At 35.8% G+C, this 25252-nt stretch overlaps 1 protein-coding gene across 3 annotated transcripts in view; it reads right to left on the reverse strand.

Annotated features, from left to right (window-relative positions):
* RIPK2 (receptor interacting serine/threonine kinase 2) overlaps positions 1-12939 on the reverse strand; it is a 35424-nt gene extending 22485 nt beyond the window's left edge. For 2 of the 3 annotated variants that reach the window (XM_032249768.1, XM_032249761.1), the window contains exons 1-3: positions 12446-12939; positions 7254-7407; positions 4738-4893 (exon numbers count right to left, since the gene is read on the reverse strand). In XM_032249768.1, the coding sequence (XP_032105659.1) occupies positions 4738-4893; positions 7254-7407; positions 12446-12618 (483 nt within the window). In that variant the 5' untranslated portion in view covers positions 12619-12939. Of the gene's footprint in view, positions 1-4737; positions 4894-7253; positions 7408-7575; positions 7674-12445 lie in introns of all 3 variants that reach the window. The other variant, XM_032249774.1, reaches the window with a different exon arrangement.
* Positions 12940-25252: the final 12313 nt, after the last annotated feature.

Consider the following 25252-nt stretch of genomic DNA (forward strand, 5'->3'; position numbering starts at 1 on the left):
AGGTCTGAGGTTCTAGGGACAGCCCTGCGCCCACAGCTCCACTAACCATTGCCATAAAGGATCCACCCCAAAGCAGATCTCTGCCTGGGCCCCGAGCTTTTCCAAGGCACTTTTTAAAATTTAGGTGGAAAAAGCCATGCCTCCACAGCTTTTGCCCTTTGCACACCTGCATAATTAGCACCACATGGTTGCCATTCAAAGCTTACTGCTCTCTGGAGCAGTGGCATGAGCCACATCTGGGCCCATTTGAATCACAATTGGAATTGCCAAGCAACACACGCTGGGCCTGTGATAATAAGCATGGCAGCCTTGAATATTTTTGAAATGCCTTTGGGGGTCATTCTCCCACTGTCTTGATGACTAGCGCCTATCTTCCTTCTATCCATGCTAATTTCTTCATCAAACAGTTACTTTGCCATGCTCTTGTTTACTCTCTGAAAAAGGATTTTTTATTCTTTACATGGTCAGTCTGAGAAATTTCCAAATTTTTACATTCCAATTCCTTTCCATCTGAGACTTTTCGTCAGAATAGTCTTTATCATCCATATGTCCAGGAAGATTCTCTTCATAACCACTCAAGTAATCTCTAAAAGAAGGAAGGTTTCTCTACAGACCCTCTCTTCACTTCTGAGCCCTCATAGAATTGCCCTTAATGCTCTCTTCATGGCAGTCTAGGCTTTCTCTGGCATTCACTTCAAAAACTATTTCAGCCTATATGCCATTATGCAGTTCTAAAGCTACTTCCACATTTTTAGATGGTTGCTATAGAAACTCCTTACTTTTCTGGTACCAATTTCTGTCTTAGTCCATTTGTGCTGCTATAGCAGAATACTGCAGACTGGGTAATTTTCAAAGAAGAGAAATTTGTTTCTCACAGCTCTGGGGGCTGGGAGATTCAAGATCAAGCCACTGACATTTGGTCTGGTAAGCGCCTGCTTGTGGCCTCCTCATGCAGTAGAAGGCAGAAGGGTAAGCTACCTGAAAACTGGATGAAGCTTTTTTTTTAAGGGTCTTAATCTCATTCAGGAGGAAGGGAAAAGCCCTCGTGGCCTAATTACCCCTTAAAGGCCCCACCTCTTATACTATCACATTGACAACACCTGAATTTTGGAGGGGGCACGTTCAAACCATAGCAGCTGGCTTAAAAAATTTAAAAACGTTTACAAAAAGGGGTATTTTATAAGTATGTAGAAAACGAAAAAGCTGGCAAAAATTCTGAAAAAAGAAATTATCGGAACAGTGGTCAATTTCTGACCTTGTGTGATATATCCCAAGTTCCTACCACAATGCCTAGCACACAGTAGTTGCTTCATAACATTTATTAAGTAATGACCAATTTCATTTCCTTTTTTGACACTAATAATACTGTCAAAGAGTAAATGTATAAATGGTTTATATATTATAAAATATTTTAATGTACTTTAATAAAAGCATATTAGATTTCTAAGTTAGTAGGCCTATCTGGTGTATACAGAAGAGCAGGAAATCGCACATTTGTTCGTTCAGCAAATAATTATTGAATATTTCTATATGGCATGTGCTGGCTATGTGTCAGGTAATGAAGTAGACTAAATTTCTGTCTTCATGAAGCATACATTCTAATTATGGAAGATAGTCAATAAATATATTAATAAGATATATTATGTCAGATGGTGAAAAATATGACGGAGAAAGCATAAATCAAGGTAAAAAGAATAGAGAGGGACTAGGTGGGTAGTAAGAGAAAGCCACTCTGAAAATGAGGATGAAGAAGATGACTGAGTAAGTCGCTAAGAGGAGTTAAGCAAGGACTTTCATAAAATTTTTAAGGACAGAACAAAGAAATATGGGCTGCATAAAGCACTTTTAGGAGTATTCCAAACAAACTGAGTAAGTATTCTCCAAAAGCCTGGATTAACAAAAGAACTGATATTGACCCAGAGGAAGGTTCTTAGGGCCATGTGGTACAGCTCTGATTCGAGCTCTGTACTGGCTCATATTTAACCATCACTTAAAGATACAAAAAACTAGCTAATTAAATTTGAGGATCACACAAAACTTGAAGAGAAACTTAAAACCTTTGGATTACAGAAATAACATTCAAACGGTCTTAAGAGACTGAAGCAATTGCTCCAATCTAAGAAGATAACATTTGATCATATCTAGAAAATATTCTATAAAGTAAATGATAAGGAGAGGTGGCTTAAGCAATAATATGTGGGAAAAAGAACCTCTGAGGGTTTTTTGTTGACACTAAGCCCAATTTGAACCATGTGATATGACTACCCCTGGAAAGCAGATGAATTATTAAGGAACTATTAAGTATTTAGGGCCAAGGAAGTGACACTTTCAAGTGACACTTTCACTAAATTCTGCATTCATCAAAGCACATCAAAAATAGTACTGTGCTCCATTCTGAGGATCAAAATTTAAGAGAGATTTAAACAAACAGATGCATCTATATAGCACCAAGGATTAAAATCCATGTAATAAGAAGTGACCTGAAGGAACTGAGGGTATTTATCAGAGAGATGGACAAAATGCACCTGTATGTGAGGGTTTGGGAGACAGCTCATTGCAATATTCAAGTATTGAAAGGGCTGTCCTATGTAAGTAACTAAATTGAATTTATTTTATTCATCACAAAAAGTTGAAGTAGGATCAATGGATGGAAGCAACCAGGAAGGAGTTTTAGTTGATCATTTAAGAAAATGTCACAATTATTCAATTAAGGATGTTAAGACTCCCTGTTACAGGATAACTACTTTGGGAGATGGATTGTTGTAGTGAGGGCTCAGAGTACTAGGTGACCAAGAAGGTACTTCTACTTGATGGTTCTATAATTGATATATTAGATTAGTTCCATTTTTTCTTAGTAATACTGAGGCAGCAGCTTGCTTCTCTCTCCCTTCCCCTACCATTTTATTGCAGAGAGAGGAGTGTCTTCAATAAAAAATTTTTTTCCTACTTACTTTTTTCTCACATTTTTTGGTTTTAATTTTCCTGTTGTTTCAACTTCTCTATTACTAATTTATTTGAAAATTGTTTATATTTACCATAATTTTCTGATTACCTATGTTATTATAAGAAGTTTAGCAAAATTATATATAAAAATATGGTGTTACATTTAGTATTAATTACTCAAAAACTTTTAATTTACTTTCAGTTAGATGTAGAATAGCTGTGAAATCACAATAGCCAGTGTCTTCAGCACTTAAGTCTTGCATCTTAAAACAAAAATGAATTGAAGATGGATCACAGATTATATGTATTACATGAAACTATAAAACTTTTAGAAGATAACAAAAAAGATCTTCAGTAAGTAGAACTTGGTGAAAAGTGCTTAGAAATGACAGCAAAAGCATGATCCATAAAATAAAAAAAATTAACTTCATTATAACTAAAATTTTTGCTTTCTGAAAGTCCTTGTTAAATGGATGAAAAGATAAACTATAACGGGGAGGGAATATTTGCAAACTACATATCTGATGAAGAAGTACTAGTACAACAAATACAGAACTCTCAAAACTCAACAGTAAGAAAACCAAAGAATCCCTTTAGAAAATGGGCTTAAGACAGGAAGAGACATTTCACTGAAAACCATATATGGGTGGCAAATTAGCATATAAAAAGGTGTTCAATATCATTAGCAGTTAGGAAAATGCAAATTAATATTAAGAAGAAATATCACTATGCATCTATTAGAACAGCTAAACAGAAAAGAGTGACAATACCAAATACTGGTGAGGATGTGGAATAGCTGGATCTCTCACACATTGCTGGTGGAATGTAAAATGGTACAGCCACTCTGGAAAATAGTTGGATACTTTCTTTAAAAACTAAACACACCCTTACCATATGACCCAGCATTTGCATTCTTGAGCTCATTTATCACACAGTAATGAAGACTTATGTTCAGTCATAAACCTGTACATCTTTATTCAAAGCAGCTTTATAATAATTAGTCCAAACTGGAAAGAACCAAAATGTTCCTCAAATGGTTAACTGTGACACTTTTATACTATGGAATACTATTTATCAATAAAAAACAACTATGATACAAGAACAACTTAGATGGCTCTCAAGAGCACATTATGTGAAGTGAACAAAGCTAATCTCAAAATATCACATACTATGATTCCACTTATATAGCATTTTCAAAATGACAAAATGAAAGAGATGGAAAGCACATTAATGGCTGTTGGGGGACAGATTGTGGTAGGGAGGAAGTGGGTGAGGTAGCATGAGTGGTATCTTCGTGGTGATGTTATGAGTAGTGCTGTACCTTGATTGTTGTGGTTACACAAATCTATACATGTGATAAAGTAATAGTACTATGTACACACAGTGTATTAATGTCAAATTCGTGGTCTTGAAATTATACTGTTATTATGTGTGACATAACAATGTGGGAAACTAGATGAAGGAGACATAAAACCTCTTATTACCTTTGCAACTTCCTATAAATATATAATAATTTTAAAATAAAAAGTAAAAAAAGGTAATCTTGACAATTCAATTAAGAAACATAATGGCTTTGTATTTCGTATCATAATTCTATCTCTGTCTAGGAATAACTTCCTAATTGCAGTAGGAAGAAGAATAGAAGATAGAAATTAGGGGCTATGGAAATTATTATTCATCAGTCCCTATCTTTAAGGAGTGATATGAAATCGGCTAGGCCGAAGAAATAACTAAAAAGTATTTTTAAAACTATGAAGGACAAGGAAACAGATAAACTTTTTAAAAAGTAATTACCTTAACATGAAATTCACTGTCCAATAAGATATTCTGAGTTTTCAAGTCATGATGAAGTAAAGGAGGAGTCATATTGTGCAGGTAATTTACACCAAGCGCAATTTCATGCAGGATGCGAAACCTCAGTGGCCAAGCAACATCAGGATATTCAATTTTCTTCATATACATGTGAAAAGAAATAAAATTAAATTAGTCCAAATTTCACTAGGTTTCACACTTAGAAAGTTAAATATTCCATGAGGAAATACCGTATAAACTAAGGTAAAACCATACACTTATTATTATAAAACAGCATCAATTTGATAGGGTTTAACATTTTCATGTCTTACTTTCCTCACTTTATAGAGAAAATCGCAATAACTTTATAGCACCAATACTTGCTTTTAGTTTATATTGGTCATGCAACTACAGTACATGGTTTTGGGTCTTCTTTCTTCAGCTAACACAGATCTCAATTATTTTGTGTCTGTACATAGCCAGAGTCATATACTTACACCCACATCCACCACCCCATTCTATGTCTTAATCAGGTAATTTGAGTGCACACAAATACATACAAAATTACACACAATTTGTTTTTAGGAAATACCAAGCCATTCATTAAAAAATTATATTTTAATTTTTCTATTAATATAAAACTGTACTTTATTATAATAATCACTGCATAAGTAACAAATCATGACAATATTGACTAAGCATTAATTTATCATACATTTAATTATATAATTAATATACCTGCATTCCAGCTTATAAAATAAGCCTTTGTTTTGTTTTTGTGGAAAGGACAGTCATTTTTGTTTCTAAACCTATATAGTACAGAAACGCTTAAAATGTAATGTTTTATTTTTCATGGTACTCAAATAATATTCATCTGAGCTTTCTTAAAATAAATGTTTTCTGAACATAAAAGTTAATGTAGCTTCCCAGGAGAATGAACATACTCCGGATGATCAGGCGATTTGGGAAGACTGACAATGAATCACCAGCCACCATGCCACATTTTTCTAAATGCTATGAAAAAGACTGTTTCTACCGAAAGTACAAAACTGTTCTTGACAAGTTTTTCTGCAAATGCGTCAGCTTATAGTTCAGTGATCAATCTAGCAAGGTGGGGAGTAGCTCAAAATATTTTAGATAGTTTAAGATTAATTTTGAGTTTTTTCAATGAATTTTGTGACATTGGGGAGGGTTCTTCAAGATAAATTCCACCCTAAATAATGCAATATAGGAAACCAAAAGAAACACAAAAGACTAATGCAGAATATTACTTTCTCTGGTATACACAGAGACCTGTCCCCTAGAGAAACTGAAACTTTTAATCTGTAAAAAAGGTAACTTTTTCTGAAAATTATTTTATTTTCAGTAACCAGGCCTCTCTGCAGCATAGTGTAATATGGAGGCTTGTGATCACGGAGACAAGGGAGGAAAGTGCTCACCCTTTATTTTATAATTTTTTTCAGGAGTTAACAATCCCCCTAGAGGAGGCTGTAGAATTTCCAATGAGCTGCAAATTTGGGTGCCAGGGTATCTACTGGAGTGTGAGAAGAAAATATTAGATTTCTACTTATACTCATTTCTCAACAAAAATAAAAGAGAAATTGTGATATATTAATATTTGTATATTGGTTGCTGTGGTAGTTACACAAATCTTACAGACTGACACCAGTTACTTATTCCATCCTTGTTTCAAATGGTCACAAGTCATGAGTAGAATGTGATGTATTCTGAAACAAAGAGAAGGTACTCTATGACTGACTGACAATGGCACCACTTTTCCTTGGTCACTTACAGCACATTGTGTTACACTATAATTTAGGAGTATCCACTGATTGAATTTTGTAGATTATTACAATTTTAATTAAGTTAACCCTCACAAAATGGACCAAGTGATTTAAAAAGATTTATTGAAACTACAGACTCATAATATTAATAATGTAAGCTCAAGCAAACACCCTTAATTGAATACATGTATTTTGAGAATGAGGATTCCTGGATTTGTTTACTCATGAAATTCACAGTCAAAGAAAGAGTGAATGGTACCTTGGGAAAAAAGGTAAATGGCTCATACTACTGCCTATTATTAGAAAAGCTAATGTATCTGGCATTCAGAGATAATTTATTAATATTTGGCCTGCTAATTCAGAACTTTATGAACTGGCATTAGTAACATTAAATTTGAATTTGAAAGTGCTATTATTATAAAATAAAATATCACTTAACAGTGGATTTTACAGTTTACAAAGTTTATCTTTTCCATTTCTATCCATGTAGTATGCATATAAATACTAGAATTTGTTATAAATATCAGGATCTAGAGTACAGGGCCTGAATCCACAGTGTTTTAATCAACACAAAATTGTCACAAAAGGTAAACTTTTATCCCTGTAATAGTTTTTCATTTTTCTTCGATTCATCTATATATCCCTAAATAATCTAATCAAATGCAAAATCAAATTAAAATATAGTTTGAGTAATAGAAATGGCAATTATGGCCACTGAAAATGTGTAATACTTACCCTATGTAGGAGTTCATTTAATGATCCATTTGGCATGTATTCAGTAACAATTCCCAAAAATTCAGGCTCATTGCAAATTCCCAAAATTGGAAGAATATAACTAAATCTAGCTTTGTGTAAAATTTCGGCTTCTCTTAAGACATCCTTTCTTTCACTAAGAAAAGAAAATGCATAATTACTTCAAGTAATACAAAATACACAATTATCATGCCTGTAAGATTAAGCCTGGATTTTTTCATTAATTAGCTATGTAACCTCATGTAAATTATGCAACTTCTCTGCACCTTAGTTTCATCATATTTAAAAGAGAAATAATACCTACCCTATATATTTCATAGGTCTGTTTAGAGACCAAAATAACTTCTATAAGCCACTGATAGGTAAAAGTGCTATACACAGGTTATTATTATTGTACTTTTCCTAAGAAAGGGAAAGAACACAGTATTAACTTCATAAAGTCTATGTTAGAATAACTGGTGCTTGAACGAATTACAGGATTATGTTGTATTCAAATGAACATATTTTATTGGAATATTAAATTTTATGGTTGCATACCATGTAAACATCTTCCAAATATCTTGAATATATAAAATATTTAAATGTTATAGACTTAATAGCTGCATAAAAGTCAGTAATATTTATAAATTATATGCCAGAACTCAGGAAAAGAACACTGAGAACAGGTAAATGCTTAATAATATTAATAAATTGCTGGGGTAACTCTGGCTCCTAGGTTCATTTGCTTATTCATATGTAAAACAAATACATATTTAACTTTTTTTTTCCTACTTTTCTTTGCCACTTAGGCTAGAGTCCAGTGGTGTGATCACAGCTTATTATAGCCTGGAACTTCTGGGTTCAAGCAATCCTCCCACCTTAGCGTTCCCAGTAGCTAGCCCTACAGGCATGCTACCGTGCCTAGTTTTTTTTTGTTTTTTTTTTTTGTAGAGACAAGTTCTCACTATGATGTTGCTCAGGCTGGTCTCAAACTCCTGGGCTCAAGTGATTCTCTAGTTTCAGCCTCCCAAAGTGCTGGGATTACAAGTGTGAGCCACCTTGCCTGGCCACATTTAACTTTTATTATGAATAAAGAACTATGGTCAGCATTATGGAGAATATATAGATTAAAAAGATACAGTCTTTGCCTTCAAGTTGCTCAGAAATCTTTTAAGTAAAATAAAAATATAAGTCAGAATGTAAAATGTGCCACTAAAAGAGAAAAGGAAACTATGAGGAGTTCAGAAAAAAGGGAGTACATTTGAGGTTACGGGAGTCATTTACAGAAAAGTAGGATTTTGATCCCAGCTATACCTTAAGAATGAACAGAATTTAAACATTGGAGAGAAGGTACCTAAGACAAATGAAGCCTCACTTGAGGAGGGGATGTGTCTTTCTTTTTAACCTATATATGCCTACCACTTGGAACAGTGTCCTGTACATAGTAATACAGGAGATGTCCAATAGGTAGGTATCAAATGAATTCAAGGATGTTAAAGGGAGGGCTACATTTGGGAAATTGTGAATTGTTTAATGCAGATCAGGATATGTAACATGAAAGGAGGGAAGGTGAATAAGACAGGTTAGGGCCATATCTTAGTCTTAAAGCCAGGTTAGGGGGGTAAAACTTAATTTAGTAGTCATTAAATTGTGACTAATGGCGTTTTTTGTTTTTGGTTTTTTTTTTTAACATACAAAATACACACTGGAAACTTATTTATTTTTGTGACACACCAGGTCTTGCTATGTTGCCCAGACTGGCCCTCCCTACATTGCCTCCTGAGTAGCTGGGACTACAGGGGTGTGCCACTGTGCCTGGTATGACTGAAAGCTTTTGAGTCAGGGAATGACAGTAGAATAAAATTTTAAGATGATTAACTTGGCAATAAGATGTAGGATCAGGAGAAAGTGGGAGAGTTTGAAATTCAGGTGTTAGGAGATTTTAATACCAGTTAAGATGTAAACCTAAAACCTAAACATAAAACTACAAAGGTAGCCGTGAAAATGGAAAGACAAACACTAGGTCAATAGAATGCCCGTGCTGTGGTGACTGACTATAGGGGATTAAAAAAAAAATGAAAGGGAATTAGAGATGTCATTATTTTTTTACCCTGGATGACTGGATGTGGGTTGCAGCAATGACAGAAATAGAAATGCTTCCAGGAGACGCCTACTAGGTAAGTAATGATGATAAGTTAATTCTTACACCTCCCAAGCTCTGAATGAATGGTTGTTGAAATATGAACAGCAATAGACATTCAGGACTAGACTAAGAGGACTACTTTAAAAACAAACAAAAAAATTCAAAAAAAATCTTAGTCATTTATTTTTTGAATAGGTCATATATTTATATTTCTTAAAATTCAAGAGTTAACAAGAACGCATAAAGTGAAAAGCTTCTCTCATTCTCTCTGTCCTTCAATCACTTAATACTCCAACTGAAAGAAAACCAATTATATCAGTTTGTGAGGCCCATTTTAATTAAATGTCTATTCCCTAAATGGAAATAGGTCTGTATTTGCCCCAAGAGATTTGGGCCAACAAGACAAAGAGGATGACCCTGAAGATTCCTAGATACTAAGAACAATGGAGAGTGGATGCTGCAGAAGTCTCAGTGATACTTTACACACTCTTTCCTCCTCCCATTAAGAGCATGAGGCATTCTTCTTTCCACTGTGATCCTTTTACATGTCAGTCACTTTATATGCACTAGCATTCTACAATCAACCTCTAAACATAGTTTCATTATCTCCAGTTTATAAATGAGGGCACTGAGGCTCAGAAAAATTAATACTTTTCTGATGGTCACACTAATAAATGGCAGGGTTGGCATCAGATTTGAATTATAATCATGGGACCTTAAAGCCTGCATTTTTTTCTACCCTGTTGCTTGATCAAAGAACATCATAGTATGAAAGTTCTTGAAGATAGATTTTTGGCAAGATTGAGTGAGTGGGAAATTTTTTTAAAAGCCAAAATATTTTAAAAATTGATTTTTACATTTTGAAAACAAAGGTGTAAAGTACAGCTTGTATAGTCACATCACCAAAATTAACTCAAAAATTCAATAAAAAAGTTATGTCATGTACAGGGTATTTGAACAACCAGTTGGACTCATTACTCATAAGGGGTGGGAAGATTGTTAGGGAAGGTCCACTCATTGGATAGAAGTCAGGTTATAGAGACTGATTCACCAAACATTAAAATAAGAATATGTAACACTGCATAAACTTATTTTTCTTTCAGGTCATCCAAAAAAACAATGCAAACATTGTTCTCCATAGCCCGAGAAACACATGCATTTATTATTCCAATTGTATAAGTGAGGAAAGAGACACCAGTGAGTCAACTGCACAGTATCGTCTAACACTCAGACTACATAAATACTGCAATGATAAGATCTGAGGTAACAAATTGGAGAAAAGAATGTGATACAGTAATGCCAGAGTGTTTCACTTGTCTTATGGCTTCCTCGAAGACAGAAGACAGAATTAATTTCCTACCCAATTCAGTGAAGAATTTTAGACTATGAAAATTGTTCATGAGTATGGGAAGGAAACTCCCTCTTCACTTCTTGGTCCCCAAACCACACAAAGTTAAATAAATCTTGAGAGGCAGCACCCCAAATGGGAGGATCAATTGGCTTTTCAATACCTAATGGGTTCATCAGTGCTACATTTCCATGTAGTATTTGCATAACTGGTTCTAACAATATATCTGTCCTCTCTAACTAACCACCACCTTTAAAAGTTGACTACAGACACACATACACACTTGCCCAGCACTTGCTCCACAGAATGTAAGGCCCAGAGTAAACAGACACCACACCTTGTATATCACTTAATCTGAACAAGCTCTAGAGGTGTCCCAAATCTGTGCCATTTAGGCCATCCAAGCCTGACAGTGAGAGACAATGAAGAAAAGCCACAGGCAGTTGAAAATCCAGTAACTGGTAAGGCAGAAGCTGAGGAATTTATCTGATACGGCATACTCACAGCTTCTGGCCCATCAGGCATCTGTGATGATGTATTTTCACATTAGATATAGGAGGAGAAGAGAATGTTGCAATCACGGATGTTAACTCCCTAAGAGCTGAATGCTGGGCCTAGTAAAATCCCTGTAGGAAGTAAAATACACAAGACTAGTGACCAGACCATTGATTAATACACAGTCACAGGTCTATGGCATGCGGCTGTAATGTTTCTCTGAAAACAGAAACTCATGTTAACTGCCCCTTAAAACCCGGACAAACTAATAAGTGAAAGCCATCTACAATTTCTGGCCATTTAACAGTCTTTTGATTCAATTTATTGTGGCAAAAATAGCACGCATTTCCTCTATTACGATCTTCCCTATTAGAGAAACTCGGAGTAGGAGAAACTGAACTGCTAGTATTGAGTCTGACATAAAACGCTCCTGACTACACGTTCCTGAATATACATAATACACCACAAACAAAACAAAAACAATAAAAAGCAAAACATCCCAGATTCTAAAGCATTGCTGTTCAATAAACATATAATGTGAACACCACATACAATTTAAAATTTTCTCATGGCCACATAAAGTAAAAAGAAACACATGAAATAAATTTCAACATCTTATATTTAACCCAAGATACCAAAAATATTATTTCACCATATAATCAATAAACAACTATTAATAAAAATATAAGTTCTTTTTTTATATAAATACTAAGCATTCACACTCTGGTATGTATTTTACACTTAGGTCACATTTCAATTCGGATGGGCACATTTCTAGTGCTCAACAGCCAGCCACCTGTGGCTAAGAGCTACCTCTTGGACAGTGCAGCTCTACAGCCCGATTTCGAAAATAAGGAAAAAACAAAACAAAACCCACACTCACTATATATAAACACATCAGTTTCAATAAACACGGCGTTTAGAGTTAGGCAGTGATTGCTGATTTTCGGAGTACGGAGAGAGGATGCCTAGGAGCATGAGGGAAGGAGAGGAAGGGCAACGGAGAGATGCCTGGAGGAACGCAACTGCTGCATCTCCAGAGAAGTCGGTGCTTCCTACCTTCCAAGCTTGAAGGGCTGCCTAGAGGTGACGGGGTGGGGCCGGCCCAAGCGGTCACTGCCATTTGGGCTCTAGAACCCGTTTGTTCGGGGGCTTGAGGGGGTGCAGGAGAGTTGGGGGCTGTTCCCGGAAACCTCAGCAGCTGCCTACCTGTCGAGCAGCGGGGTGTGGATGTGCAGGTGCTTCACGGCCACCTGGACGCGCCAGTCTGCGTGACGGGCGGACGACACAGTGCCCGAGGCGCCGCGGCTCAGGTAGCGCAGGTCGGCGAGCTTGTGGTAAGGTATGGTGGGCAGGGCACTGCAGATGGCCTCCCCGTTCATGGTTGCGGGCGCTCAGCCGGTACCGGTGTGCCCCCTGCTCCGGCGGCTTCCAGGGCTCTCCCGCCACGCTCGGGGGCCCAGATCCGCCTGTGCACAAGCGAAGCCGGCAAGATCCTTACTGCCCCGCGACACTAGGTCACGAGGCCTCCCATTCCCCGGGCGGCCCACGTCAGCCGCTGTTTCTCCGAAGCAGAGCGGACTTCTTTTCTGAAGACTGGGGACAACGCCGTGGCGCCGCGGAGGAGCTTCCTCTCTCGCAGTCCCGGCCTTCCCAGGCGCGCGCCGCCGCTCCTGTCCGGCAGTCCGAGCTCCTCCCTCCCCAAACTTCGCAGACGACGTCAGCGGCGGACAGCGAGGCGGGGAGAGGGGCCGCCCGCTCGCGGCCCTCCCTCCTGGCTCTCGCTTCGGCCTGCTGCCGGGATCCTCCGTCAGTTGGCGCAGCCGAGGCCGAGGCCGAGGGGCTGGGGCGGGCGGCCGGGAAGTGGGAAAGAGAGCCAGAGGCACTCCTTTTGTCTTCTCTTCCCATCCCCCAGGTTTGGGAAAGTTTTCTTTTTGGGAAAGCCCCTCTCTTTGGCCCGCTGGCGGTGTCGGATTGGTTATCAGTCCCCGTCCCCCATTCCCGGGAGGATTCTCCTACGGTCCGCAGGTCTTCCGGAAGTTGCCAAACCCGGATGGTAGCCGCGTCCGGGTGGGGGCTTTATTAGGGGGCGGGGGATTCTAATCTTCAAGCCTCTCCCGACTCTGCGCCTGCGCAGGAAGCGATTTGGGGCGTGTGGTGAATTCCGAGGGCTCCACACTTGAGAGGTTCTACACTCACCTGTCTACCTGGACTCCAATCTTCTCTTATTCCCAGCCACTTCAGGACTGAGAGGTGGATGATAACCCTGTCATAGTAGAGCAAGTTCAGGTGTTTAACACCTGTTACATGGGATCTGCCTTTCTCCCTCTTTTCTTACTTCCATAAGTTTATATGTACAGAAATTGAAAAATAGCCTTGAAAGAGTCTATCCCTCTAATTCCAGGTAAGACTGCAAATAATTCTTTCTTATAAACCTGGGAGGAATGCAGTGTTTCATGCCAACCAGAAAAGACTGCAAACATTTTTCCATCTTTCTGCCTTAAACACCTTTCTGCTTAGATGACTATTTTGTAAGGTATGAGTGCAAATGTTATATACAATACCAAGTCTATGCTAGGTGTTTAAGGAATTCTAGAGCTTCAGTAATAAGGAATGACTTGAATAGATTTCTGCCTACAGAGAGTTAATGCTTTAGTAGTAGTTTTGCATTACCTGAAATGAGAGTATCAATGTTAGGTTTTACAATAGTGGGAGGTTGTAAACAACAGTGTGTTTCAAATTATCATTTATAATAAAATGTTCAGCACTAAATATTGGTTTGATACTCTGTGCTTTACTGCTTAATAATTTTTGTTGTTGTTGTTGTTTTCCCCTGAGATGGATTCTTGCTCTGTTACCCAGTCTGGAGTGCAGTGGCACTCTGCTTACTGCAACCTCCACCTCCCGGGTTCAAGCAATTCTCCTGCCTCAGCCTCCCTAGTAGCTGGGATTACAGACGCCCACCACCATACCTGGCGAATTTTTGTATTTTTTACTAGAGACCGGGTTTCACCATGTTGGCCAAGTTGGTCTCCAACTCCTGACCTAGCGATCCGCCCACCTCGACCTCCCAAAGTGCTGGGATTAGGGGCGTGAGCCACCGCGCCCAGCCAGTAAGCTTTTTTCTTAAAAACTACTCAGAAAACTTTTCCATTCATTCATTCATTCATTCATCCAGTCAGTTAATTAAAAACCTGAGTCCTAAAAAAGAGAACAACAACAAAAAATAAACAGGAAAGAAATGATCCAAATAATAATTTTAAAAATTTTGTCGGGACTGAAGGGCAGGGGTCTTCATATTTAAAGGACCCACTGAGTAAAAAGACCCACATTAAAACACTTCATTAAAAAGGTGAGAACACTAAGACTAAAGGGAAGATTCTAAACGTTTTCAGAGGACAAAAATAAAGAGTATGGGATTTAGAATGCCATTGGATTTCTTAACAATGTTATTAAGTCATTGTTATCCTAACGTACAATGAAGTGTAATTTTTTCAATATTCCAAAGGACAGTAACTTCCAACTTAGAATTCTATAGTCAAACTATCTGTCAAATATAAGGGCAGAATAAAAATATTTTCACATATACAAGGATGAAATACTTTCCATTTACTTTTTAGGAAAAAAAAAAAAAAAAAGCTCCTAGAGAATGTGTTCCAACAAAACATGGGAGTAGGCCAAGAAAAAGAAAGGTGGGATCCAGAAAACAAGACCAGGAAATTAAGAAGGGAAACTCCAGGATGAGAGAAATGTGGGAGAATTGGAGAACAACCCATTTTCACTGAACAGGGAGGTGGCAGACTTCAAGAGAAAACAGTAGTTACAGTAATTGAAATGATGGATTATCTAATTTTGAGTATTTGAGAATTTTTTTATATTGAAAGATGTTTCATAGATCTAATGAAATACAGGATAAAGTTGGAGAATGAACTGTAAAAAAATCCAAGGAAAAAAAGGAAGCAATTGTTAATTCTATGAAAATTATTTTAGAAGGGAAACAACATTTCTCTAAACTTTTGTGGTGGTGAAAAATGTAGAACTTTTCGGAGGTTTTGAAATGCTAAAATATATCTCTAAGAAGGAGAGAGCATGAAACGTAAAACTTCATGGAATTTATTTGTATTGTTAATTACATTACTTTTAAATTTATTTTTAAAAACCATATTCACATGGTTTAAAATTTAAAACAATAAGGACACATAATGCAATAGAAAAATTGAGTAAAGGACTTAGATCCCTTGAAAAAGAGGTGAAAAACTGCTCAACATCATTAATTATCAGGGAACCATGATTTTTAGCTACAGTGCAACACTGCTATCCAAATAGTAGAATGAATAAAATTAAAAAGACAGAATATACCAAGTGTGAGTGAGGATTTGGAGGAACAGGAACTCTCACACACTGCTCATGGGAGTGTTGACTGGTATAATCAATTTTGTAAATTGTATGTCAGTATCTATTAAAATTGCAGATATGCAGACCCTGTGATGCAGTAATTCCTTGCTTAGGTATGTGGACATGTGTATGCATCTACTAGAATGTTCATAGCAGTGTTATTTATAATAGTCTCAAACTGGAAATTACCCAAACATTGATAAATAGTAGAATAGATAAATGAATTTCAGCACATTTATGCAATATAATGCTAAATGGCAATGAAATTAAACTGTACAAATATAATGTTGGATGAAAAAAAGCCAGATACAGAAGAGTACATATTGCATGGGCCTATTTGTATAAAGTACAAAAATAAAACTAACTTGTGCTTATAGAAATCTCTCTAGTAGGGGAGAAGCATTGATTATAAGGGAATGATGAGGCATTTGAGATGATGGTAATGTTCTATTTTTTTATTCAGGACCTAGGATCTAGGTCAAGTTGCATAAGTGTATTCAGTTTATGAAAATTCTGGGAGATTATACTCAAAAAAATTTTTTGAAAAAATTATAATCTTCAAAAAAAAGTTAACTGGCTTAAATATAAAAAACATGCACATGTGTAAACATGCATATATTATATATGCATGTTAAATATAGATTTATATATTACATATATTGTATTTTCATATTTATATATTGTCATATTTCTATATAAATACATATTTGTATATAAATATATATAAATACATATATATTTGTATATATTATATATGTATATTGTATCTTATAAATGTATAAATATGTATTTATAAATGTATAAGTACATATACATATATTTATATATAAATACATAAATATATATAAATACATATTTATATATATGTATTTATATATTACATGTGCATGTTTATATTTAATTATATATATAAAATATATATATCAATACATATATGTATTTGTATATATAAATACATAAATATATATAAATATATAAATACCTATTTATATATCAATATATATTTATATATAAATTTATATATGTGTATATAAATATATGATATGTATAAATATGTATACAAATAATGTATATATAAATGTATATATATATATAAATATAAATGTCTCTATATAATATATAAATATAAATTTAAATATATATTTATATATAAATATGAATTTAAATTTATATTTATATATAAATATGTATGGATATACATATTTATATATAAAGATATATAAATATGTATATATTACATATGCATGTTTATATTTAATTATATATATAAAATATATCAAATATCTGTCAGTTTTATGTAATTATTATAACACTGTATACCTGTTCACTTTGCTTGTTTTTTACTTAGTATATTTTGAATATGTTTCCATGTAAATGCATAAAAACCTCCCTCATCCTTTTTTATTTTCAAAAGGCTGTTGGATATACCACAATTTATCCCCCATTGACGGGCATATACTTTGTTTTCACACATATGGTATTACAGATAATGCTGCAATTGTTAATTTTTGCTTATGTTATTACATACATATATATCTACATATTTCAGAAGCCACATTGCTAGATAAAAGAGTATGTTCATTTGTAACTTTGGTTGATGTCATTGAATTGTTCTTCATTGAAGTTATACTAGTTTTCTTTTCCTGTAGATGATGAGAATAGCTGTTTTTCCACACACTTACTTTCCTACCTTTTTTTAAAAAAATATTTATATTGGCTTATATTTTTAGTTTGTATTTGGAGTTTAGCAACAGTTCATTTAGAGGAGACACAAAATCTTTTAGTAACAATTTATGATGACAATGTTGACATGTGTATTAATTGTTCTTACCAATAGTTCTTTTTAGAGCTCTAAAGAGAATTCTGAAAATAATTATTTTGCCTCTCCCAATCTAATGTTTTATGTATTTTTTCACAAAGGTTATTGACTTTATTGAGCACTGTTTTCTTCTTTTTTTAAAAAAATTGTTTATTATACTTTAAGTTCTGGGGTGCATGTGCAGATCATGCAGGTTTGTTACATAGATATACACGTGCCATGGTGGTGGTTTGCTGCATCCATCACTCCGTCATCTACATTAGGTATTTCTTCTAATGTTATTCTTCCCCAATCCCTCCACTCTCTGCTATTCCTCCCATACCCCCCCCCCCCCCAGGTCCCAATGTGTGATGTTCCCCTCCCTGTGTCCTTGTGTTTTCAACACCCACTTATGCGTGAGAATATGCAGTGTTTCTTTTTCTGTTCTTGTGTCAATTTGCTGAGAATGATGATTTTGCAGCTTCATCTATGTCCCTGCAAAGGACATGAACTCATCCCTTTTCATGGCTGCATAGTATTCCATGGTGTATCTGTGTCACATTTTCTTTATCTAGTCTATCCTTGATGGGTATTTAAGTTGGTTCCAAGTCTTTGCTATTGTGAACAGTGCTGCAATAAACATACATGTGCATGTGTCTTTATAATAGAATGACTTATAATCCTTTGGGTATAGATCCAGTAATGGGATTGCTGGGTCAAATGTTTTTTCTATTTCTAGATCCTTGAGGAATCGCCACACTGTCTTCCACAATGGTTAAATTAATTTACACTCCCACCAACAGTGTCAAAGTGTTCCTACTTCTCCACATCCTCTTCAGCGTCTATCCTCTCCTGATTTTTAAATGATCGCCATTCTAACTGGTGTGAGATGATATTTCAGTGTGGTTTTGATGTGCATTTCTCTAATGACCAGTGATGAGCTTTTTTTCATATATTTGTTGGCTGCATAAATGTCTTCTTTTGAAAAGTGTCTGTTCATATCCTTTGCCCACTTTTTGATGGGATTGTTTGTTTTTTTTTTCTTGTAAATTTAAGTTCTCTGTAGATTCTTGATATTAGCCCTTTGTCAGATGGGTAGGTTGCAAAAATTTTTTTCCCATTCTATTGGTTGCCGGTTGACTCTATTGATAGCTTCTTTTGCCATACAGAAGCTCATAAGTTTAATTAGAAACCATTTGTCTATTTTGGCTTTTGTTGCCATTGCTTTCAGTGTTTTAGTCATGAAGTCATTGCCTGTGCCTATGTCCTGAATGATATTGCCTAGGCTTTTTTCTAGAGTTTTTTATAGTGTTAGGCCTCATGTTTAAATCTTTAATCCATCTAATTTTTGTATAAGGTATAAGGAAGGGATCCAGTTTCAGCTTTCTACACATGGCTAGCCAGTTTTCCTAACATTATTTATTGAATAGGGAATCCTTTCCCTATTTCTTGTTTCTGCCAGGTTTGTCAAAGATCAGATAGTTGTAGTTGTGTGGCATTCTTTCTGAGGCCTCTGTTCTGTTCCATTGGTCTGTATCTCTGTTTGGTATCAGTACCAGGCTGTTTTGGTTACTGTAGCCTTGTAATATAGTTTGAAGTCAGGTAATGTGATGCTTCTAGCTTTGTTTTTTGTTTTTTGTTTTTTGTTTTTTGCTTAGGATTGTCTTGGCTATTTGGGCTCTTTTTTGGTTCCATATGAAGTTTAAGGTGGTTTTTTTCAATTTTGTGAAGAAAGTCAATGGTAGCTTGATGGGGTTAGCATTTAATCTATAAATTACTTTGGGCAGTATGGCCATTTTCATGTTATTGATACTTCCTGACCATGAGCATGGAATGTTTTTCCATCTGTTTGTGTCCTCTCATATTTCCTTGAGCAGTGGTTTGTAGTTCTCCTTGAAGAGGTCCTTCACATCCCTTATTAGTTGTAGTCCTAGGTATTTTATTCTCTTTGTAGCAATTGTTAGTGAGAGTTCACTCATGATTTGGCTCTCTATTATTGGTATATAGGATTGCTTGTGATTTTTACACATTGATTTTGTATCCTGAGACTTTGCTGAAGTTGCTTATTAGCTTAAGGAGATTTTGGGCTGAGATGATGGGGCTTTCTAAATATACAATCATGTCATCTGAAAACAGGGAAAATTTGACATCCTCTCTTCTTAGTCTAATACCCTTTATTTCTTTCTCTTGCCTGATGGCCCTAGCCAGAACTTCAATACTATGTTGAACAGGAGTGGTGACAGAGGGCATCCTTGTCTTGTGCCAGTTTTCAAAGGGAATGCTTCCAGGTTTTAGCTATTCAGTATGTTATTGGCTGTGGGTCTGTCATAAATAGCTCTTGTTATTTTTAGGTACAATCCATTGATACCTAGTTTATTGAGAGTTTCCAGCGTAAAGTGCTGTTGAATTTTTTTGAAGGCCTTCTCTGCATCTATTGAGATAATCATGTGGTTTTTGTCTTTGGTTTTGCTTATGTGATGGATTATGTTTATAGATTTGCGGATGTTGAACCAGCTTTGCATACCTGGGATGAAGCTGACTTGATTGTTATGGATAAACTTTTTGATGTGCTGTTGGATTTGGTTTGCCAATATTTTATTGAAGATTTTTGCATCAATGTTGATCATGGATATTGACCTGAAATTTTCTTTTTTAGTTGCATCTCTGCTAGGTTTTGGTATCAGGAAGATGTTGGTCTCATAAAATGAGTTAGGGAGGTTTTCCTCTTTCTGTGTTGTTTGAAACCGTTTCAGAAGGAATGGTAGCAGCTCCTCTTTGTCCCTCTGGTAGAATTTGGCAGTGAACCCGTCTGGTCCTGTACTTTTTGGTTGGCAGGCTGTTAATTGCTGCCTCAACTTCAGACCTTGTTATTGGTCTATTCAGGAATTCAACTTCTTCCTGGTTTATTCTCGGGAGGGTTTAAGTGTCCAGGAATTTATCCATTTCTTCTAGATTTACTGGTTTATTTGTATTGAGGTGTTTGTAGTAATCTCTGAGGCAAGTTTGTATTTCTGTGGGATCGGTGGGGATATCTCCTTTATCATTTTTCATTTCATCTATTTGAATCTTCTCTCTTTTCTTTTTTGTTTGGCTGGCTGGCAGTCTATCTATTTTGTTCATCTTTTCAAAAAACCAGCTCCTAGATTTATTGATTTTTTGAAGGATTTTTTGTGTCTCTATCTCCTTCAGTTCTGCTTTGATCTTAGTTATTTCTTGCCTTCTGCTAGCTTTTGAATTTGTTTGTTGTTGCTTCTCCAGTTCTTTTAATCTTAACATTAGGGTGTTGATTTTATATCTTTTCTCACTTCTCTGGTGGGCATTTAGTGCTATAAATTTTCCTCTGGATACTGCTTTAAATGTGTCCCAAAGATTCTGGTACATTGTGTGTTCATTTTCATTGGTTTTGAAGAACATCTTTATTTCTGCTTTCATTTAATCATTTATCCAGTAGTCATTCAGGAGCAGGCTGTTTAGTTTCCATGTAGTTGTGCTGTTTTGAGTGACAGCAGTGCAGTAATAGTGGGAGATTTTAACACCCCACTCACAGCATTAGACAAATCATCTGGACAGAAAATAAACAAAGAAACATTAGACTTAAACTATACTCTAGAACAAATGAACCCACCAAACATACAGAACATTCTGCTCAACAACTGCGGTATATACATTCTTCTTATCAGCACATCGAACGTTGTCCAAGATAGACTGTATGTTAGGCCACAATACAAGTCTCAATAAATTTAAAAAAATTGGAATCATATTAAGGATCTTCTCAGATCACAGCAGAATAAAACTATAAATCAATACCAGGTGGAACTTTGTGACTTATATTGAAATTAAACAACATGCTCCTGATCAGCCTTTGGGTCAATGATGAAATGAAGATGGAAATTAATTTTTTTTGAAGTTAATGAAAATGGAGTAAAGTTTACAGTGTTAAATGCCTGTATAATAAAAAAAGAGGAAGATCTCAAATTAACAGCCTACCATCACACCTCAAGGTGAATATGTATATATCAACAAACCAACCCATAATTAGTGGAAGAAAAAAAATAAGAAACATTATAGCAGAACTAAATGAAACAGAGACCAAAAAAAAAAAAAAAAAAAAGAAAAAAAGAAAAACAATAGAAAGGATCAATGAAACAAAAGGATTTTTCTGTTTTGTTTTGTTTTTGAAGACCAGGTGTCATTCTGTCACCCAGTCTTGAGTGCAGTGGTGCAGTCATGGCTTACTATTGCCTTGAAATCCTAGGCTCAATCAATCTTCCCACCTCAGCCTCCTAAGTACCTGGAACTATAGACACATTCCACCATGCTCAACAGATTTGAAAAAAATTAAAAAAACAAAAAACAAAAAACCTTTTTTTCAGAGATTGGACCTTACTATATTACCCAGACTGGTATTGAACTTCTCTGGTCTTGACCTCCCAACTCCCAAAGTGCTAGGATTACAGGTGTGCTTGACTTCACCCAGCCAAAATATTGCTTTTGAAAAGATAAACAAATTGATAAACCACTACCTAGACTAACCAAGGAAAAAAAGAGAGAGGAACCAAATAAACAAAAGGAAAAATGAAGAAAGAGACATTATAAATGATACCACAGGAATACAAAAGGTCATCAGAGACTACTATGAACAACTATATGTTCACAAACTGGAAAACTTAGAGAAAATAAAAATATTCCTGGAAACATACAAGCTTCCACATTTGAACCAGGAAGAAATATAAATCCTGAACAGATGAATAATGTGTTGTGAGACTAGATAAGTAATACAAAATTTGCCAACAAAAAGAATACAGTACTAGATGAATTCTCAGCCATATTCTACCAAATATACAAAGAGGAACTGGTACCAGTCTTCTGAAACTCAAAAAAATTGAGGTGAGAATTCTTCCTAACATATCTGTGAACCCAGTATCATGCTAATATCAAAAACATATAAGGCCACAACAACAAAAAAGAAAACTACAGATAAATATTCCCGATTAACATAGATGCAAAAATCCTAAGCAAAATACTACCAAGCCAAATCAAACAGCACATCAGAAAGATAATACAGCATTATCAAGTGGGTTTTATACCAGGTATGCAAGGATGGTTTACCGTATGTGAACCAATTAATATGCTTCACCACAAAAACATAATTAAGGGAAAAAACCATATGATCACCTCAATAGATGCAAAAGGCATTTGATAAAATTTATCCACCCTTCATGATAAAAAGCCTCAACCAATTAGGCACAGAAGGAACACAACTTAATATAATAAAAACCGTGTATGCCAAACCAATAGCCAATATCATACTGAATGAGGAAAATGAAAGCATTCCCTTTAAGAACTAGAAATAAGACAAGGATTCCCACTTTCACCACTCCTATTCAGCATAATACGTAAGTTTTAGCCAGTGTAATTAAGCCAGGTAAAGAAATAAAAGCATCCAAATTGGAAAAGAGGAATTTAGTATATCTCTGTTGATGATATGACTTCATATCTAGAAAACCCTCAAGACTCTATTAAAAAAAAAAAAACCTTAGATTTGGTAAATGAATTCAGTAAAATTTCAGGATAGAAAAGAAATGTACAAAAGTCAGTATCATTTCCATATCCTTATAATGATCAAGGCAATAACCAAATAAAAAAGGCAATTTCATTTATAATAACTATGAAAAATACAGAATACCTAGGAATATATTTAACCAAAGAAGTGAAAGGTCTCTACAAGGAAAATTATAATATGCTGCTGAAAAAAGTTTTTGATGACACAAACAAATGAAAAAACATCCCATGCTTATAGATCAGATAATTACTATATTTGAAATGACCTTATTGCCTGATATGATTTGGCTGTGTCCCCACCCAAGTCTCATCTTGAATTGTAGCTCCCATAATTCCCCCTAGTCATGGGAGGATCCCAGAGGGAGTTAATTCCATCATGGAGCAGTTGTCCTCATGCCATTCTCCTGATACTTGAGTGAGTTCTCACCAGATCTGATGGTTTTATAAGGGGCTTTCCCCTGTTTGCTCTGTACTTCTTGCTGCTATCATGTGTAGAAGGATGTGTTTGCTTCCCCTTTTGTCATGATTTTAAGTTTCCTGAGGCCTCCCCAGCCCTGTGGAACTGTGAGTCAATTAGACCTCTTTCCTTTATAAATTAACCAGTTTCAGATATGTCTTTATAGCAGCATGAGAATACTAATACAGTAAATTGGTACTGGCAGAGTGAGGTGTTGCTGTAAAAATGTGGATGTGACTTTGGACCTGGGTAACAGGCAGAGGTTGGAACAGTTTGAAGGGCTCAGAAGATGGGAAAATTTGGTACTTCCTAGAGACCTGTTGAATGACTGACCAAAATGCTGATAGTGATATGAATAATAAAGTCCAGGCTGAGGTGGTCTCAGATGGAGCTGAGGAACTTGTTGGGAACTAAAATAAAGGCCACCTTTGCTATGCAAAGAGACTGTCATTTTGCCCCTGCCCTAGAGATCTGTGGAACTTTGAACTTGAGAGAGATGATTTAGGATATCTGACGGAAGAAATTTCTAAGCAGCGAAGTGTTCAAGAGGAAGCAGAGCATAAAATTTTGAAATATTTGCAGCCTGATGATGTCATAGAAAAGAAAAAAACATTTTTCTGAGGAGAAATTCAAACCAGCAGCAGAAATTGGCATAAGTAACTACAAGCCAAATGCTAATCAACCAAGAAATGGGGAAAATCTCTCTAGGGCATGTCTGAGACCTTCACGGGAGCCACTCATCACAGGCCCAGAAGCCTAGGAAGGAAAATGGTTTCCTGGGCTGGGTCCAGCACCTCCCTTCTGTGTGCAGTCTCAGGACTTGATGCCCTGTATCCCAGCTGCTCCAGCCATGGCTAAAAGGGGCCAAGGTACAGCTCAGGCCATAGCTTCAGAGTGGGGACATCTCCAACCCTTGTCAGCTTCCACATTGTTGAGCTTGTGGGTGCACAGGAGTCAAGACTTGAGATTTGTGAACCTCACCTGGATTTCAGAAGATGTATAGAAATGCCTAAATGTCCAGGCAGAAGTTTGGGATTATTTGTTTTCTTGTTATTGAGTAGTCAATTTCCCTGTATGTTTTGGATATTGGTCCCTTATCTAATGTATGATTTGCAAATATTATCTGCCAATCTGTGGGTTGTCTTTTCACTCTGTTAGTTGTTTCCTCTGCTGGGCATAAGCTTTTTAATTTGATGTAATCTCATTTTTCTATTTTTGCTTTCATTGCCTGTGCTTTTGGGGTCATATGTAAGAAATGTCTGTCCATTCCAATGTCATGGAGCCTTTCACATATGTTTTTTACTAGTAGTTTTACAGTTTCAAGTCTTAAATTTAAAAATTTAATTAATTTTGAGTTGATTTTTCTATAAGTGGTGGAAAAGAGTCCATTTTTATTTTTCTGTATATTGATATTCGGTTCTCCTAATACCACTTAAAGAAGACTGTCTTTTCTCCATTGTGCATTCTTAGAGTCTTTTTTGGAACTTAATTGATCATAGATATGTGGGTTTATTTTTGGGCTCTCTGTCTTACTCCATTGCCTGGTGTGTCTGTTTTAATTTGAATATTATGCTGTTTTAATTATTATAGCTTGTAATATATTTTAAAATTCAGTAATGTAATGCCTCCAGCTTTGTTTATTTTTCTCAGGATTACTTTGGCTATTCAGGGTCTTTTGTGGTTCCACATGAATTTTGTGGTTATTTTTTCTATCTCTGTGAAAAATAGTATTGGACTTTTGATAGGGGTTGCATTGAGTCTGTAAATTGCTTTCTGTAATATGGATATTTTGACAATATTAATT

This window comes from Sapajus apella, unplaced genomic scaffold (genome assembly GCF_009761245.1).
Source record: "Sapajus apella isolate SASKATOON/1434 unplaced genomic scaffold, GSC_monkey_1.0 scaffold3, whole genome shotgun sequence".
Classification (NCBI taxonomy): Eukaryota; Metazoa; Chordata; class Mammalia; order Primates; family Cebidae; genus Sapajus; species Sapajus apella.